The sequence below is a fragment of the Phocoena phocoena genome, chromosome 3 (assembly GCF_963924675.1).
Source record: "Phocoena phocoena chromosome 3, mPhoPho1.1, whole genome shotgun sequence".
Lineage (NCBI taxonomy): Eukaryota > Metazoa > Chordata > Mammalia > Artiodactyla > Phocoenidae > Phocoena > Phocoena phocoena.
The window spans coordinates 156,555,962-156,575,446 of NC_089221.1; the positions used below are offsets into that span (position 1 = coordinate 156,555,962).

Consider the following 19,485-nt stretch of genomic DNA (forward strand, 5'->3'; position numbering starts at 1 on the left):
CTCCATTGCATTCTCATGTAACAGTGCTCTGCCTTGGGGACAGGATACCTGAGGGGGCTGCTGCTGGATGCTCTCACCTCAGAGTGCCCCTGACTTTAAAGTTAGCTGGTAGAAAATGAGTACCACCTTGCTCAGGGCAGACCAAGCCAACTAAGGTGTGGGGGGGGCAGCTCGGGGAGGTTAGGGGTGCCCTCTGAGCATAAGGGTGGGGTGGAGCTGACAGGTGAATGCGGCCAGGTGAGGGTCCAGTGAGGCTGCCTTGTCTTCCTGCACAGGCTGGGCATGGAGCACGATGGGCAGGGCAACCGCTGCGGTGATGAGGTGCGGTTGGGCAGCATTATGGCGCCCCTGGTGCAGGCAGCCTTCCACCGCTTCCACTGGTCCCGCTGCAGCCAGCAGGAGCTGAGCCGCTACCTGCAGTGAGTACCACCTGTGTCTCCCAAAGACGAACCCGAAGTGCCGGTCTCAGCACCTCCAGCCTGAGGTGCAGGGAAGGGGAGAGGGGGACAGTAGTACAGGACGGGGGTCTCCCATTGTTGGGGGCTAGGTTTTGGATGGAAAGTGGTTATGACAGCTGCACCTTTAATGGATGCCTGGTCCTGGGTAGCTTATGCCAAAGAAAACAGGTGCAGCAGGGAAACTGAGGCAGCACAGCCTAGGGCTGGGGTGTGCAGGCAGGCCCACCCCCGAGGCTCCATGAGGGGCCTCAGCTGCCTCCTGGGCTAGATGGCCAGTCCTGTTGAAGGCAGCTTGTGGCACCCATGTGTCCCCTCCCAGCTCCTATGACTGCCTGCGGGATGACCCCTTCACCCACGACTGGCCAGCACTGCCCCAGCTCCCGGGGCTGCACTACTCCATGAACGAGCAGTGCCGCTTTGACTTCGGCCTTGGCTACATGATGTGTACCGCGGTGAGTGTAGGAGCCCACGACACCTCCAAGGGCTGGGCGGGGGGAGTCTGCCCCAGATCGGCCTGGCTTCCTGGGAGGCGGCTGGTGTTGGGTGGCTCCCTGGCACAGGGTGGAGCAGCCCTCCAAAACAGCAGCCTCTCCCTCCATACCCACTGCTCTTTCCCCAGTCGGTACCCAGTGCCCTCCTGGCTGGCCCAGACATGGCTTTAGGAGGGATTGAGGCAGTGGAGTGTTCAGCAGGTGGACAGCGGGTGCTCATGGGACCCTGCAATGACCGCCCCTCCTGCCTGGGCCAGAGGAAGGCCACCAAGCCTTCATGCCAAGCACACTTGTGCCCAGCTTTCTGTGCAGGCTCCGTGAGAGGTGCAGCCACCAAGGTCTGGAGGCCGGGGAGGCCAAGCAGCCTGCAAAGATGTGAAGCACCGTGCTGTCTGCTTGAGGTCCTCACTGCCCCAGAGTCACACACAGCTCAGGGCACCACACAGGCCTGTCATGTGTGGACAAGTCATTTCTGGCTCCGCAGCTGTGCAAGAGGACTCTGGGTGACAGGGCAGCACCCCTGGAGGGTCCCTGAAGTGGGAGGTGGCCTGGCTAGCTCCTGGTGCTCTCTTCCAGTTCCGGACCTTTGACCCTTGCAAGCAGCTGTGGTGCAGCCACCCTGACAACCCTTACTTTTGCAAGACGAAGAAGGGGCCTCCCCTGGATGGGACCATGTGTGCACCCGGCAAGGTGAGTTGGGGCAGAGGGCAGGCACTGTGACATGCACAGATCTCCAGGGCCAGGCCCCGCAGGGCCCTCGGAGTGGGGCCAGGGGTCTTCTCAGGGGACCCTTTCCTCATTTCTAACAACCCCACACTCCACAGCTTCTGCCCCGTGCACTCTTTCTTCTACAGGAGGGAACCTGGTGTCTCAGAGTTCCTTAATGTGCTTCAAGCCCCACTGCAGGAATCCCCTCCTCTGAGGACCAGTTTCAGGGTTCCAGCAGCCTTCCATCGCCCCTGCACACTGTGGGTGACTGGGTCACCTCATCTTGAGGCCAATATTGGCCAACATTCTGGTGACCACGGGATCCTCAGGCCCAACATCAGGCTTGGCCTTTCTATCCTCTGGCGCCTTGGTGTTTGGTCCCTGGTGGGCAGACTTGTCCCTGGAGGTAGGTGGATGGCCACCCACCAGCGCCTGCCTGCTGCCCCAGGCCCTCTTCCCACCTTCCCACCTCCTACTTCCAAAGCAGCAGAACAAAGGGCTTCTCCTTCCAGCCCAAACTCCGGGCCTGATTCTCATTGGTTCAGATGAAATCGCACTCCCACTCCTCCGCCAAGCACTTGCTAGGGGGCTGGCTTATGCAGGTGAGCCTAAGCCTAATCCAGGAGGATTCAGCCCAGGGAAGACACGCAGACACAGCAGCATCCAGGGAGGCCCAGGAGAGGACTCCAGCACATGTCCCCCAGAGTCAGGCCTAGAAAGGCACCCAAACCACCTGAGCCTGAGGTTCCTACGCCGCAGGTCTTAAATTCTGCTTTATTTTAGAAGCCCTGGCAGAGCTTCTTCAAGTTACGGATTTCCAGGTCCACCCTGAAGATTTTGATTTGGGATGAGGACTGAGAATTGTTTTGTTTGGTTCTTTATTTGTAAAATGATGGTAAAGTTCACATAACGTAAAATTCATCACTTTAACCACTTTCAGGGGCTTTTCGTACCTTCCTAATGTTGTGCAACCATCAACGCTATCCAGTTTCCAAAACTTTTCATCACGCCAAAGAGAGACTGCATTAAGCAGTGGCGCCTCATTTCTCTCCTCTCTCCAGCTCCTGGCAACCACTAATCTGCTTTCTCTGTCTATGGGTTTGCTTATTTTGGAATTTCATATAAGTGGAATGATATACTATGTGCCTTTTGTGTCTGGCCTTTTTCACTTAGCATAATAACTTCAAGGTTCATCTGTGTTGGAGCAGATATCAGTGCTTCATTCCTTTTTATGGCCAAATAACATTGCACTGTATGGATATACCACATTTGTTTATCGTTTAATGGACATTTGGGTTTTTTCCACCTCTTGGTATTTGTGAATAGTGCCAGTAATGAACATTCATGCGTATGTTTCTGTTAGAAGATGTGGGAAACGGTGTTTTTAAGAGGTGCCCCGGGTGATTTAGCTGCGCCCCCTAGACTTAATGAACTGTCAGAAGTTGGAAATGAAATGTTGTTAGTAATACTCCAGGGACTTAGTAATGCCAGAACTGACCTCATAGCCCTGCTCCCCACAGGAGCTCGAGGGAGGGAACGGGGCCCCAAAACATTTGCTATAACCCCAATGGGGAGCCCAGTAAGTGCTAAACTGGTGAATGAGACTAGCTCAGCATGGCCTCCTTCCCCGGTCTGCGCCTCCAAGTCCAGCCCTGGGTGGAGAGAAGGAGTGGGAGCAGACCCTGCACAGTGTGCTCGCCCCGGGGTGTGTGTGGCTGGTCTTCACCCACAGGACCACTGACCACTACAAAATGGGAGCCAAAGAGTGCCTGACTGCCAGCTGATTGGCCCATTTCTCCTGGGCGGGGGGTGGGGGTGGGCGTGGGGTCTGGTGAAGAAGGTGGGCAGATGTGGCCAAAGTACCCTTTCTCACAGAAAACACTGACTCAGTGACGACCTTTCACTCTTTTTGGTGGTGGGACCCTTAGTTCATTTAGCCCAGTAAAAGCCCCATCATTTTATGTATTAAAAAACAGTCTTGTGCTGACTGAGGGGGTGGAGCTGGGGCTTAGCTCAGCCTGCCCTCGTTCACAAGGAGCATAGGTAGAAAGCTGACCTAGGTGAGGGATTCCTGGTGTGTGTGTGGAGTGGGGCTGGAGGGGCAAAGGGAGAGAGGAGGGTGGGAAGGGGGAGAGAGGAGGACGGGAAGGGCACCTCCCAGGGGGCCTATCAGAATCCTCTGCCTCTATGAGTTTCTTATTGCAGTGTAATCTTATATTTGGAAAGCAATCATCCTTTGTCTCTCCCTTTCCTGCAAGAACAGCCACAGGGCCCAGGAGAGAGGAGAGGCAGAAGGGAGCAGGGGGAAAGTCTAGGCAGGTTGGAGAAATAGCAGGTCATCTCAGGGACCAGGGCTTTGCCAAGCTCAACTGTCCGTTTCCGTCCCTCTCTGCCCCCATTGCAAGACCCCTGGCAGGGGGTCACACAGCACTCAGGCTCTGCCTGGGGTCCTCATGTCCACAATGGGTCATCCCAAGCGCATTCTCCCCTCTTGGCCTCCAGCACTGGATTATACCCCTGCTTGCTCACAGTTTCCTACACCCACCATTTCCCAGAGACGGAACAATGTATCTATATTCCATCCGCAGAGATGACCTGGGGAGAAGGAACAAAACTACAGATGAGCCAACTCCACTGCCTGCCCCTCAGTTTGATGGCTTTTTCATTGTCTGCCTGGGTTCCCACAATGGGGTGTGAAGGGTGCAGAGTGCATGTGTTGGTGAGATCAAGTGGAGAGGGATGAGGGCCAGTGGGCACACGGCTTTCTCATGGAATCAGGAGTTGTGGGCAGGCGTGTTTGGCTGAGAGGGGAGAGGTGAGCCCGTTGCTCTTGGACATAGATGTGGGCAGTGGACCTGAGGATTAGGCTCATCAGTCACCTCGGCTTCACGTTCATCCATCCATCCATGTGTCAGGCTCCCTCTGCCTCCATCAGACCTCGCTGTCTGTGGGGGTTGGCCACGAACGTGACGAGGCAGCCATGACATGGTGGTGAGGAACGGATTGGGGAGGGGCCTGTCGGGAGCTCAGAGAGGCTTCCTGGTCAGCGGCCCCAGCCAAATCCCAAAGGGTAGAGAGAAGTGGGACCAGTGCTTCAGGTGGGGGGACCTCATTGGGTGGGAGCATGATGGGGATGGCTGGGGAGGGTGGATGAGAGGAGCGTGATGTTTTAAAATATAATGTATTAGTAGAAAAGTTGAGGTACAGTAGGGCCAACAGATCAAGACAATTGCCATTGACAAGAGAGTTTGTTCCTCACAAACCCCAAAGGGAGGGGCCACACCACACCGTGGCAGGGGGGCGAAGGGGGGCTGTCGGGCACACAGGGAAGCATCAGGATCAGTTGGAGAGCAGAGGGCGGCAGGAACTTCGGTTTCTGCAGAAAGGAATGGCAAGGCAAGGTAAGCAGGCTTAGGTTTGGCTGCTGTGAATAATTTCAGTGGGCTCTGGGCCATAGGGGCTGCCCCTAGTTGTCTGGTACCTGACTAGCCCTGGAGTGATTAGGATGGAGGATGGTGGCCTGGAATTTAGGAGCCCTGATGAAGGAGGTGGCTCTGTGTGCTCTGGATTGATTGGTTTGCACTTGAAAATTGCACTCGTGGATGTGTTGTTTACTATTTCTAGGAACTGGCTAACCCTGGGAGGGACAGTGCCCCCAGGGTCAGCAAGGCCCAGAAGTCGAAGCATCAGAATCCAGAAAACAAAAGACCCGATTAACACACACGGCTCCGCAGGAGACTGGGTGATGGTGGGAGAGAGGGAAGGACTGATTGAACTGACGATGGCTGTTCCTGAGCCTGCTTCATCACCTGCCCTGTCCAGGGTGCTGGGGACATGGCTCAGATCTGCTCTCAGACAGGTGCGCCCTGTGGCCACACAGTGTATGCCCTGGATACCCTGGAGGCAGGGTCAGGCCAAGCACAGAGGGTCCCCCCAGGTGCCTCTACCCTGCAGGCCGGGCTGGTGGGCTCACCTTGCCCTCCTTGCCTGAGCCAGGGTCAGGGTCATGGGTGGGGTGCAGATCCAGCTGGGTCAGGATGGCTCCTGCGTCAGTGTGTCTTGTCAGGGAAGAGTCCTTCATGTGTCTCACATTCACCGGCAGTGTCCTGGGGAAGCAACGCCCACCCTAAGTTTTCCTGAATTCAGAAGGACTGTTTCAGAAACATGTGCCACGGTGCTTATCCAGAGTGCAGAGGCCCTGTGATGCCCCATGCTTTGCTGCATAGTCGAGAACTGGCAGACAGGCCTAGCAACAGGGACAGCCCACGGGCTGGGCATGGGAGTTTAAGCCCTGGGTCCTCCCTCCTCATTGTGTGACCTTGAGCCATCCTTTACCCCTCGGGTGAGTCACCTAAGTGTCCAACTTAGTTATCCTCACATCCCAGGCTCCTGGCACATGGTACCAGCTTGGGACATGCTGGCGGGTAGAGAACGGAAACCCAGGATCACAGTGGTTCCGAAATGCTAAATGTGCACTTCCTGAAAAGAACAGTCTGCCTTTCAGGCTTTCAGACCAACCTGGCAGTGTTCCCAGCCCTGCTTAGGTGCACCAGCACTCTCTGTGGTACTTATCCGGGTACCAGAGGCAGCCCTGGTCAGGATTGTCCATGGGTACGTGTGGGCTCTGAATTCACTCATGACGTGTGACTTTGTGCTTTTAAATGTTTAAACCTCTCTATTGGATGAAATATTTGTAGGCATTTAAACATATGTTTATAAAGCATTTTAATAATATTAAACATGTTTCTTTTATAATGACACTGAGGCATCAGAGTATAAAATTGTTCATTTGGGATAATTGCACTCTTTTAAATGCTCATCATCATCCAGGAGTAAATAAACCAAATATTAGAGGGACAGCTTCTGAGTGGTGGAATGAAGGGTGATTCTCCTGTCTTTCTGCTTTGCCTTGTTTTCATATTTTCTACAGTGCACGTGTGTTGCCTCTGTGAGTTTGGTTGGACCCAAGTCTGCGGAGGAGGTGATCCATCACGCCATAGGCCTGTGGAGTGTCCTGAGTTGTCCCATGCCCAGCTCCCCATTTACAAACTGGGGACCAATTTGTTCAGTGGGGACAGCGGGACCACTATGTGGCCTCCGCCATCCCCCTGGCCCTTGGTTCCCATGCCCACCAGTGATTTAGAGGCTGGACCCCGTCACAACCTTCAGAGGTGCCAGGACCCTTCCCATCCTCTTTGTCTTAGTCCATGGGGGCTGCTATAACAAAAAGCCAGAGACTAGGGTGGCTTAAACAACAGGCACTTATTCCTTATAGTTCTGGAGGCTGGAAATCCGAGATCAGGGTATCAGCATGGTTGGATTCTGGTGAGGGTTGCAGACTGCCATCTTCTCTCCCTGTCCTCACATTTTGGAGAGGGAAATCATCTCTCTCCTGTCTTCTTTTAAAGGCACTAATCTCATTCATGAGGGCTCCACCCTAATCACCTCCCAAAGGCGCCACATTCTAATACCATCACTTTGGAGTTAGGCTTCAACATGTGAATTTTAGGGCACACAAATATTCAGTCCACAGCATTCCCCTGCCTGGGCCCTCCTCCTTTCCTGCCAGCCCTCCCCTTGCTCCACCAGCTGAGGGGGACACTAGCAAGAATTTCTGTGGGTCTTTCCCTTCCCTGGTTGAGTGAGGGGAGCTCTGAGGTGAGAGATGAGGTAACTGTGGCCCGGGAAGGATGTGAACAGCATCACTGGTGACCTGGAGCCAGGCCTGCCGGACCCCAGGTAGCTCATGACTGTGCTTGTTGGCCATGTGCCCAGGTGCCCAATCTGGTGGTGGTGGAGCCCTTGATCACTTGCCCAGAGCCCGGGAAGGAGAATCCAGGGAATGGCAGCCTCTGCAGAGCCTCCTGTGGGCTCAGACTGGTGCAAAGGCAGGCCTGGGAGTGCTTCAGCTGGTTGGGAGGAGTGAGAGGCCTGTGTAAGGAAGAAGAGGCAAGGTGGGCTCCCAAGCAGAGATGTGCACAAATCTAGGGAGACAAGAGCCGAGAACCAGGAGGGATACATGGGAGCAACGTGGGCATGGAGACGGGAGCTTGGCTGCCCTGGAAGTGGGCTCTGAGACAGAGATCTGATGGCAAGGTGTTTCCTGAGGAGCACGCTCAGTATCAACACCTGCAGAGAGAGAGAGTCATTGAACAGTGTTGTGGTCACAACGCAGGTTCAGCCTACCCTGCCCGGCGCTCCGGGCTGGCCTTTCAGAGTTGTCCCCCACCTCGACCTCTGGCCGTGGCTGTCCCCAGGAAAAGGGCATGACTCCGGGCTAGGCAGCTGTCTTTGGCTGAGGGCATTTCCTATAAAGGGATTCAGCTGTCAGCCATGAGCAACAAGCAGCTCTCCACAGCTGGGGGAGTGAGCGTCTCTGTTCTGCAGGGGGATCCCTGCATTACTGCAGGGGTGGGGGAGGAAATGGAGCTAGGGCTTCTTTCGCAGAGGAGCTCCCAAAGGCAGCGTGGTCTGTTCAGAGAGCAGTCAGTGCTCCCGTGCCTGGTGTGGCAGTGGGAGATGGAGCAGGGTTGGTGTGTAGGAGCCAGGCCACAGGGCTAGTCTAAATCCTGCAGCAGTGGGGAACCCCAGAAGGTTTTGAGAAGGGAGCAGAGATGGGTTTACCATGAAGCTGACGATGCATAAGCTTCAGGGCCCCATACTTGCATAAGCCCCTTCCAGGGCCCTGGGACAGGCCTCACAATGTGTTCACGTGGTCATATATTTTCACTGACCATAATCGATTAGGATCACTCCTCCTTCCCCTCTGATACATTTCTCCTGTTGACATTAGAGGGGCCGTGGGTGTTTTGTGGCTTTGGCTAAGGATAAATTGGATTTGGGGTATATTTATTGGTTTATTTACATGGTTTTTAGTACCTTATGTGTACGGTTAGGTTGTTGTTTCTATACAGGTGTAAGAATAGCTTCTAGAAATACTCTTACTGCCTCTGTGCCAACTCACCCAGGGTTGTTGCAGAATATGTGCTGTGTTTAGCACAGTCTCCTCAATTGATTGGAGAAAAGGGGCCTCACATATACTAGAGGTTGTGATTACTTCTATCTTAGCAATAGTTTGTTTTCTTCTGGGGTTTGTCTTGTAGATGGGACACTAACACAGATCCAACTTGGATACTTCTTTGGAAATGCTAAGTTTAATAAGATGGTTCGTTTATTTAAAAACTGTCCAGACCTCCAAACATACACATTACAAAACACAAGGAGCACTAAAAATAATTTTCAAAGTCCAGGAGAGAAACCTGAATGCAGATGGGATGCAAAAAGTTTATTCAAAATGTTGATAAAGCTGTTATTAGTTTAACTGCAATTTTGAAAGTTGTTTCAGAATGCTTCAATAAAGTAAGGGAGAAACGACAGACTTCTGATTTAGAGATATGTATAAAGATACTTTCTTTTACCATTTTCAAATATATTTATTAAAGAAAATTCAGATAAAAATCAGTAGAAAATAAATAAAAGTTTAAAATGAGTAAAGAAATCAGTAGCAATAAATCTGACTTCAAAAATTTAATTATAACGAAATAAGTTTTCAGATCAAACTAAAGCATTCATTAGGAGGAAGAGATAAATATCAAAGCAAAATAAGTAACAGGCTCTTGAAGCATTTAACAATGCAGTTAATGAAGAGGAGGGAATCAGATGAACACATTGGAAAAGCATTTAAACTTCTTTCTGATTTTGACATGAAATGTTGACAACATCAAAGGCAATGTAAAGCTCAGAATATTGCCCCTACAGTAAGAATGTTGACAGCAACAGTCACTGAGTTGCTAATCCAAAAAGCATTTTAAATCAGGCTCTGACCAAGAAAACCTGAAATACCCTGAAATCCATATCCAGAAGCACACTAGATAGCAAATTTGATCATCTACGTGTTCACATAACATCACCAATAACGTCTCTAAATTACTGAAAATTAAAAAATATTTTGCTCCACCTTCTAGAGCAGGCTAGAGCACACATACCAACTCCACCTGCCACCTGTTTTATTTTCCCCTAACAGTTTCATCAAGATGTGACTCACATTTAAATTCACCCATTTAAAATGTACAATTTAATGGTTTTCAGTATATTCACAGAGTTGTACAGCCATCACAACAATCAAATTCTGGAACATTTTTGTCACTCCAAAGCGAAGCCCCGTAACCATTAGCAGTCACTCCGATTCATCCCCCCTCCCCCTTAATCCTCGGCAATCACTAGTCTACTTTCTGTCTCCTTAGATTTGCCTCTTCTGAACATTTCATACAAATGGAATTGTACAATGTGCATCCTTCTGTGACTGGCTTCATTCAGTTAGCATAATGTTTTCATGGTTCATCCAGGTTATATTATGTGTCAGTACTTTATTCCTTTTCGTTGCTTTATAATAATTCATTGTATACATATACTGTTTTTTATTTATCCATTTATTAGTTGATGGACATTTGAGCTGCTACCTCTTTTCAGCTATTATGAGAAATGCTGCTATCAACATTCGTGTCCAAGTTATTGCGTGGATGTATCATTTTTCTTGAATATGTGTCTAGGAGTGGAATTGTTGGCTCTTATAGTAACACTATTTTTAACATTTTGAGAAACTGCCAAACTCGTTCCCAAAGCAGCTGTACCTTTTTACATTCCTACTAACAATTTCTCCACGTCCTCACCAAAACTTATTACCTGTGTTTTTATTATAACCATCCCAGTGGATGTGAAGTGTTATCTCATTGTGGTTTTGAGCACCTTTACATGGACTTAATGGCAACTTGTATATATCTTTTTTGGATAAATGTCTATTCATTATCCTTTGCTTATTTTTTAATTGAGGTATCCTTTTATTATCAAGTTATAATCATTCTTTATACATTCTGGGTACAAATCCCTTATCAGACTGCTCAGATATATGGTTTGCAAATATTTTCTCCCATTATGTGGGTTGTCTTTTCACTTTCATGATCGTATCATTTGATGTACAAAAGCTTTTAACTTTGGTGAAGTCCAATTTAGATATTCTTTCTTTTGTCACTCATGTTTTGGTGTTGTAACTAAGAAACCATTGCCATTAGGTCAAGAAGATGTATTCCTGCTCTTGCATTTGGATCTATGATCCATTTTCAGTTAATATTTGTGTAAGGTGTGAGGAAGGAGTCCAGCGTTATTCTTTTGCATGTGAATATCCAGTTGTCTCAGCACCATTTGTTGAAGAAGCTATTCTTTTTCCATTGAATCACTTGGTACCTTTGTTAAAAATCAGTTGATCATATGTAAAGGTTCTTTTAGGGACTCTGCATTCTGTTCCATGAATAATTTTGTCTGTCCTTATGGCAGGGCCACACTGTCTTGATTATTGTAGTTTTGTGGTAAGCTTTGAAATACAGAAGTCTGAGTCCTTCCACTTTGTTGTTTCTTTGTTGTTTTGGCTATTTCTGATCCTTTGACATTTGATATGAATTTTAGGAGCTGTTTCTCAATTTCTGCAAAATTCCAGCATAAGTGTTGCATTGAATCTACAGATCAGTATGGGGAGTACAGGCATCCCTCGCTTTATTGGACTTTGCTTTATTGTGCTTTGCAGACATTACTTTTTTTTTTTTACAAATTGAAAGTTTGTGGCAGCCCTGCATTATCAGTTGATGGTTACCATTTTTTAGCGATAAAATATTTTAAATTAAGATATGTACATTTTTTAGCGATAAAATATTTTAAATTAAGATAGGTACATTGTTGGGCTTCCCTGGTGGCACAGCGGTTGAGAGTCCGCCTGCCGATGCAGGGGACACAGGTTCATGCCCGGGTCCGGGAAAATTCCACATGCCACGGAGCGGCTGGGCCCATGAGCCATGGCCGCTGAGCCTGCGCATCTGGAGCCTATGCTCCGCAACGGGAGAGGCCACAACAGTGAGAGGCCCGCATACCGCAAAAAAAAAAAAAGATATGTACATTGTTTTTTTAAGACATAATGGCACACTTAATAGACTACAGTATAGTGTAAACATAACTTTAACATGCACTGGGAAACCAAAAAAATTCACGTGACCCTCCTTATTTTGATATTTGCTTAATTGTGGTGGTCTGGAACCGAACCAGCAGTATCTCTGAGGTATGACTGTGCTGCCATATTAAACTCTGATCCATGAACATGGGATGTCTTTCCATTTACTTAGATCTTCGGTTTCTTTCGACAATGTTTTGTAGTTTTCAGTGTACTAGTTTTGCATTTTTTTCTTCAATTTATTCCTAAGGTTTTTTTCCTTTTCTTTTTTCTTTTTTTTGATGCTATTGTAAAAAGAATTGTTTTCTTTTTTTAACTCAAAATACTTCTAATTTCTTAGTTGAATTACAATGTTATGTTACTTACTGCTGTACAGCAAAGTGACTCAGTTATACAAATATATATATTCTTTTTCATATTCTTTTCCATTATGGTTTATCACAGGATATTGAATATAGCTCCCTGTGCTATACAGTAGGACCTTGTTGTTTATCCATTCTATATATACCAGTTTGCATCTGCTAATCCCAAACTCCCAATCCAACCCTCTCCCACCCCCCTCCCCCTTGGCAACCACCAGTCTGTTCTCTATGTCCCTGATAGAACTGTTTTCTTAATTTCATTTTCAGTTCATTCATTGCTAGTTTATAGAAATACAATAGATTTTTGTATATTGACCTTGAATCCTGCAATCTCACTGAACTTTTTAAATTAACTTTAATAGTTTTTTAGTGGTTTCCATAGGACTTGCTATATAGAAGGTCAATTCATCTGCAAATAGAGATAGTTTTACTTCTTCCTTTCCAATCTGGATGCCCTTTACTTCTTTTTCTTGCCTAATTGTCCTGGCTAGAATGTTCAGTACAATGTTGACTAGAAGTGGTGTGATCAGACACCCCTGTCTAGCTTTTGATTAGGGGGAAAGCATTCATTCTTTTACCATTAAGCATGATGTTAGCTGAGGTATTTCACTGATGTCCTTTATCAGCTTGAGAAACTTCTAGTCCTGTCTTTTGAGTGCTTTTTTCAGGAAAGGATGTTGGATTTTGCCAGTTTTATCTTTTGAGTCTTGAGGTAATCATACAGTTTTTCCTTTATTCTGATGATATGGTTTATTACATTGATTGATTTTCAGATGTTAAACCTTGAATTCCTAGGATAAATTTCACTTGGTAATGGTGTATAATCTTTTACTATGGATTTGATTTGCTAGAATTTTGTTGAAGAATTTTTAAGTCTATTTTCATGAGATATTGTTCTGTAGTTTTTGTCTTTTGATATCTTTGATTTTTGTATTGGGGTAATATTATCCTCATAGAATGAATTGGGAAAATCTTCTCTTCCATTTTTTGAAAGAGTTTTTGAAGGATTGATATTAGTTTTTTTAAGCGTTTGGTAGAATTTATCAGTGAAGTCATCTGGCTTTGGCTATTTTTTGTGAGAAGTTTTAAATCACTAATTCAATCTCTTGTTATAGGTCTATTCCAATTTTTAGATCTTATTAAATCAGTTTTGGTAGTCTGTGTCTTTCTAGAAATTTGTCCATTCCAGAACTCTGTCTTTTCATGTGGATTTGAATTATTCTCTGGTGTCACTTGCTTTCAGCCTAAATAGCTTCCTTTAGTATTTCTTTTTTTACAATTTTATTGGAGTATAGTTGATTTACAGTGTTGTGTTAGTTTCAGGTGTGTAGCATAGTGATTCAGTTATACATATACATATATTCATTCTTTCTCAGTTTCTTTTCCCATATAGTTTATCATAGAATATTGAGTAGAGTTCCCTGTGCTATACAGTAGGTCCTTGTTGGTTATCTATTTTATATATAGTAGTGTGTGTATGTTAATCCCAAACTCCTAATTTAGTATTTCTTATATGGCAGGTCTGCTAGTGATGAATTCTCCCAGTTTTTGTTTATCTGGGAATATTTTTATTTCACTTTCATTGTTGAGAAGTAGTTTTGTTGGATATGATTCTTGGTTAACACCACTACCTCTGGCCTCCATTATTTCTGATTAAAGTCAGCTGTTAATCTTATTGGGCTTCCAGTGAGTCATTTTTCTTTTGCTTCTTCTGACATTTTACCTTTGTCTTTCTATATTTGACTATATTGTGTCTGGGTGTGGATTTCTTTGCATTTACCTTACTTGGTTAAATTTCTTGGATGTGTATGTTAATGTTTTTAATAAAATTTTGGAAGTTTTCAAACATTATTTCTTTGAATATTTTCTACTCCTTTCTCTGTGTCCTCTCCTTCTGGCACTTTTACTGTGCACATTTCAGTGAACTTATGGTCTTCCATGTTTCTCAGAGGCTCTGTTCATTTTTCTTTATTTTTTTCCCCCTCTTCTCTTCAGATTGCATAATTTCTATTGATCTATATTCAAGTTCATGGAGTCTTCTGTCAGCTCAAATCTACTACTGAGCCCTCTAGTGAATTTTTCATTTGTTTTTAAACTACATAATTTCTTTTTGTTTGTGTTTTTTTAGTTTCTATCTCTTTCCTGATGCCATTTGGTGAGGCATTGTTCTTTAGACATGGTTTCCTTTTGTTCTTTGAACATATTTATAATAGCTATTTTGAAATTTTTGTCTGCTAATTCTAACATTTGGGACTCCTCAAAGGCAGCTTCTGTTGCCTGCTTACTTTCCTGTGTATAGATTTCACTTTCCTGTTTCTTTTCACATCTCAGAAATTTTTGTTGAAACTGGACATTTTAGATGATACATTGAAGAAACTCTGGGTAGTGATTCCCCTAGACCTTGTTGTGCTGTTGTTTGCTTGTTTACCTGTTTATTTCTTTAGTGACTTGGATGCACTGTTTCAATAAATTTTATTTGCCCTGCAGCATGCAGCTGTTGCTATTGCCCCTCAGAGATCACAGCCTTGGGCATATGCATAGTCACCCAGGCCACACAGCTTCCCACCTCCACCCCCAGAACAGTGGGATTAGCCAGGTTCTGTCTCTTTCTTTGATCTTCCAGCTAAACTTCTGGCTGTTCTGCCTCTATTGTTATCACACCCAATTAGCTTTCACTAGCTGCTAGCTGATGCTGTATTGTTTTTGATACAGTTGCCCTGGGGTACAACTTGTCTACAGCCTGACCTAATCAGATTCTGGACCCTTCACAGAGGCAGGGTGTTACCAATATTTGAGGCTTGCTCAGACTCCAGGAGGGCTCTTAGCTATCTTTTCCCTGGTTACACTTCTAGTTGGTTTACCATTTTACTTGCTGCTTACTAGTATTGCGGAGCTACTGGCCTCCTCTTAGTTGCTCACTACCAAGATTTCTATTGTTTTTGACAATGCCCTTAGGCATGAACTTCCTCATGCTCTGTTCCAAATAAAGTTAGTCCTCTTAGGGTGAGCTGTGGAGCTCTCAGTTCTGCCTCTCCCTCTGGGAAGACTACTGCACCACTGCGCTGGAGCTAGGAGCAGGATGGTCCACTTACAGAGTGACACTCCTGGTCTACGAATAGATCACTGGATAGAGATAGTAGCTTCTAGTCTTCTTGGTTTTTCCCTTTCAGCATGGAACCTCTGCCCTACAAGGAAGCCAGAGAAGGGGCTACTAGAGTACTGTATTCTTGGTTTGCCATACCTGGAGTAGAGCCTCCAGTCTGGGAGTGAGGACTGGGTGGGCAAAGGGAGTTCCCTGACTGGAACAGATTTTCTGCAGCACAGCGTTGGGAGGTATGGGAGATGCCAGTGGCCTGCCTTTCCCAGGGTGAAACTATAGCCCTAGACTGGGAGCTGAGGAGATGAAGACCTCTGTCTTTTAGGCAGTAAAGCCTCCATCACACTGAGATGGGGAAGGAATGGGAGAGGGTTGTGGCTCAAATGTATAGACTTTTACTATTCTTACCAAGATTTAGTAAATTCTCTCCATTTGTTGTATTGACCTTAGGACAATTTCCAGATACTTTATTTTTTATAATTGAAGTATAGTTGATTTACAATATTGTGTTAGTTTCAGGTTTACAGCAAAATGGTTCCGTTATGTATATTCTTTTTCAGATTCTTTTCCATTGTAGGTTATTAAAAAATATTGAATATAGTTCCCCATGCTATACAGTCAGTAATTGTTGTCCAGATAATTTAAATGGTTTGTTTAGAAAATAATTTTCACCAGTTAAATAGTTGTTTTACTGAGGAGAGGGTTCACCAAGTTTCTTACAGCTCCATTCTAGAAGTTTCCATTTGCTGCCTGCTTTTGTAAACAAAGTTTTATTGGAATGCAGCTATATCCATTCATTTATATGTTGTCTGTAGCCACTTTCATGCTCTAATGGCAGAGTTGAATAGTTGAAATAGTGAGCATGTAGCCTGCAAAGACTAAAACAGTTACTATCTGGCCCTTACAGAAAAAGCTTGCTGAGGAATGACTGCATTATCTTTCTATCCTCCCTATGGAATACAATCCTACAAAATTATTGTCATATGAAGAGGGCATGAAAGAGTATACAGTTAGAGCTGCAGGAAATGTTGTGTCCATCAATCAATCTGAAAAAAATCATTGTTCTCTGTTTTTGGTGGTTTGCGGTATTAGTCAGTTTTTGAATTTTTTGTTTTATATTTTCTAATTCTAAATCAATATTCCAGTTTATACCAAACTTAGTATTTTTAATTTTGCAATCTTATTCAAATGGGCCCTAAATTGTATAAGCTTCCTCTCTGGACTAGTGATAGATTCAAGTTGTAGACCTGAGTTTCCTCTACTCCAGTGTTCTACTTACTGTATTCATGAATTTTTACCATGTCAACATATCACCTATCCTTCGTTTCCATATTTCTTTTAAATTGCTTATTTTTACTTAAACAGTAGACCTTACATGTCTCTAGAGTCACTGGCTTGATGTGCCGCTTACATCTTTATGAATGGCACTGTGTGGGCACACCAGGCCAGGGGTTTCATCCTGCAGACACGGTGTGGGGTGAGCTTTGGCTGCGGGGACAGAGTAGGCTGAACAAGGCACTGAGGATGGTGGGAGACCAGGGTGGTGGTCGGCGGAAGCTGGGTGGGCCAACACCTTACCATGCCTCCCAGCGAAGTTCTGAGCTTCTAGGGGTGAGTAGGGCCTGTTCTCCCTGTGCCTCGAGGGCCAGGCAGTCATCACGGGCACTGCAGCTGAAGGGTGGGGGGCATGTGACCTTCTGTCTTTCAGCACTGCTTTAAAGGACACTGCATCTGGCTGACACCTGACATCCTCAAGCGAGATGGCAACTGGGGCGCCTGGAGTCCCTTTGGCTCCTGCTCACGTACCTGCGGCACAGGTGTGAAGTTCAGGACCCGTCAGTGCGACAACCCACAGTGAGTTGGCCCTGATGTTTCCCAGCATTCCTTGGTGGCAGCTGCGGTCCCCAAGGGCCCTTGCTAGCCAACCCTATCCTGCAAGGCCCCTGCGGATGTCAGTTCTGGAGACGATGTGAGGGCAGGCAGCTCTGGCCCCTTCTCATCTTCCTGGGAGGGACTGAGACTTAGAGAGTGGAGGGCTCATGCCACATAGCCTGCTGGGGCCAGAGCCAGCTCTGGAGACTTGGAAACCTGGTCTTCTGACCTGGTGGCCTAGGGCCATTCCTCCCACTTGGCCTGCATCCTACTCTAGACACCGACCTCCTCTGCTCTTCTTGGTTGAGGGCATCAGGAATAGGAGGTGAGGGCTTCCCTGGTGGCACAGTGGTTGAGAGTCCGCCTGCCGATGCAGGGGACACGGGTTCGTGCCCCAGTCCGGGAGGATCCCACATGCCGCGGAGCGGCTGGGCCCATGAGCCATGGCCGCTGAGCCTGCGTGTCCGGAGCCTGTGCTCCGCAACGGGAGAGGCCACAACAGTGAGAGGCCTGCGTACCACAAAAAAAAAAAAAAAAGAATAGGAGGCGGAACAGAGATGGGGCAATGGGGATAAAGAGGAGGGCTCTCTCGGTCCCCAGGATGCTGGGAGCCTGAGCAGGAGAGCAGCTGTTTGCAATGAGGCAGGGTCAGTGACATGCCACCCATTCCCAGCTGCCCAGGGGAGAAACAGCCTGGAGAGGATGCCTGAAGGCCCGCTGGACTCCCACCTCCATCCATGCTCCCCACCCTGCCTCCCAGGCAGTGCTGGGTGAGGACTTCCAGGTTCTGGTCCAGGGTGCACAGTCAGAAGAGCAGATCTGGCCTGACAACCCCTCTCTCCCCCCACCAGGCCCTGACTCCTCATGGTGTCTGATGCTGGGCTCTTGGGGTCCAGGGGACTCACCCCCAGGTCTGGCCCTGGGGGAGATCATGCAGGTTTGGGGTGTTCTATGTTCTGTCCCTCCCCACCTGCGCACTCTAGGGATTTTCTTACCCCTCTGGCTGGTTCAGCCTTCTTGGTGGCAGCAAGGGACAGGGGCAGCAGTGACGTGAGCAAAACTGCCAGAACTGCCTGCCATTCCATCTGTTCACAAACACCGTTGGGCCTGGAGAGTAGCTAACCCCTGGTCAGTGCCAGCATTCCGTGCACATCAGTGACCATCAGACAACACAGATGCGCCACACAGAGTTCTGAGCACGGTTCATTTATGCCAGCCTCACTTGCATCTGTGGGGAATACGCACAGCTGCAGCACCCAGAGCATTTCAGAGCCCACAGGCCCCACAGCAATGCCAGTGCGCCCCGTGGGCCTCCCCTCTCGTGTGTCCTCCTGAAGATGACAGCTGGGCCTTATGCTGCCCCATCTTTAGTTGCTGCTCCCTGGCTCAGTAGCTTTTCCTGGGACACTGTGGCCAGTGTGAAGACTCCTGAGGGTCCCAGCTGGGCCCCCACTCACTGGATTGAGTTCCCTCTGTGTTCTTTGCCTCGCCACTCTTTTGATTGCAGAACTGCAAACAATCTACAGCATGAGCTCAAGCTCTTCAATTTCTCTTCCTCCCTGGCCTCCCCTGAATTCTCCAATTCACATTCTCTTTTGGAATTATCGTGGATTTCCATTTGAATCTGTATGGCTCCTGTCTGGGCTGGCCGGGGCTCCAGCGACAGCCCTACCCCTTCCTTCTTTTTCCTGCTGCACGATGCCCCTGGGCTCCCCAACCTACACCCAGGGCTGCACCCCCTCCTGGTGATGCCCTGGTTGGTATTGTCTTTGGTCTGTGGTCCCATCAGTGGCCCTGATGTAAATCTCAAAATCACCCTTTCTTTCATGGTCCCCATCAAACACTGAGGCTTCTTGGTTCTTTCTCCACAAATTTCTCAGATTGTTATTTCCACCGACTTCCCCTGAGAACATGGCACTGTGCAAGGAGCCTCATGGAAGCCAGCCCCTTCCATCATTCACTCTACAGTGCTATATGCTATACATCCATCATTACAGCAGAACATGACTTTTGCCCAAGTCTCAGGGGGGGCCTTGGGTTCTGCTTGGCTGAAGCTCCCCAGCTCCTCCCAGGGTGCTGGCCTGCCACGCCCCATCACCCTGCCTGCCATGGGCACCTGTTGGCCACCAGCTGGTGCCTTTCCTGTGGGGTTAGTGCTTTGTGGACTGCTGGTGTTCTCAACAAAGTAAGGAAATTACAGAAACATGGCCCAAGTTTTCTTGAGGTGGAGGAAAGCTGGAGATGGAGTGTCCACTGTGTACCTGACACTTGTTAAGAACACTTGTAACAAGATTCCACTACTTCAGAATTGCTCTGAGTTCCCAGCGTGTGTGAGGCCCAGGCCCAGGCCCAGATGTAGGGGAGCTCACGCAGCTCCACCACCCTGGGGCTTATGGCCGGAGGCACAGCAGAACCTAAACACCCTGTTACAGCTCACTGTTGGTTCACCGCCACAGCTACAGGAGCTGGGATGGGGTGGGGGGTGCACAGGGGCTGAGTAGAT

At 47.6% G+C, this 19,485-nt stretch overlaps 1 protein-coding gene across 1 annotated transcript in view; it reads left to right on the plus strand.

The window, feature by feature from the left end:
- The window catches only part of ADAMTS2 (ADAM metallopeptidase with thrombospondin type 1 motif 2), a 242,715-nt gene that overhangs the window by 199,590 nt on the left and 23,640 nt on the right, over positions 1–19,485 (plus strand). Inside the window, exons 8-11 of the mRNA XM_065873613.1 lie at positions 276–419; positions 778–910; positions 1,526–1,639; positions 16,819–16,964. Coding sequence (XP_065729685.1) covers positions 276–419; positions 778–910; positions 1,526–1,639; positions 16,819–16,964 — 537 coding nt within the window. The remainder of the gene's footprint in view (positions 1–275; positions 420–777; positions 911–1,525; positions 1,640–16,818; positions 16,965–19,485) is intronic.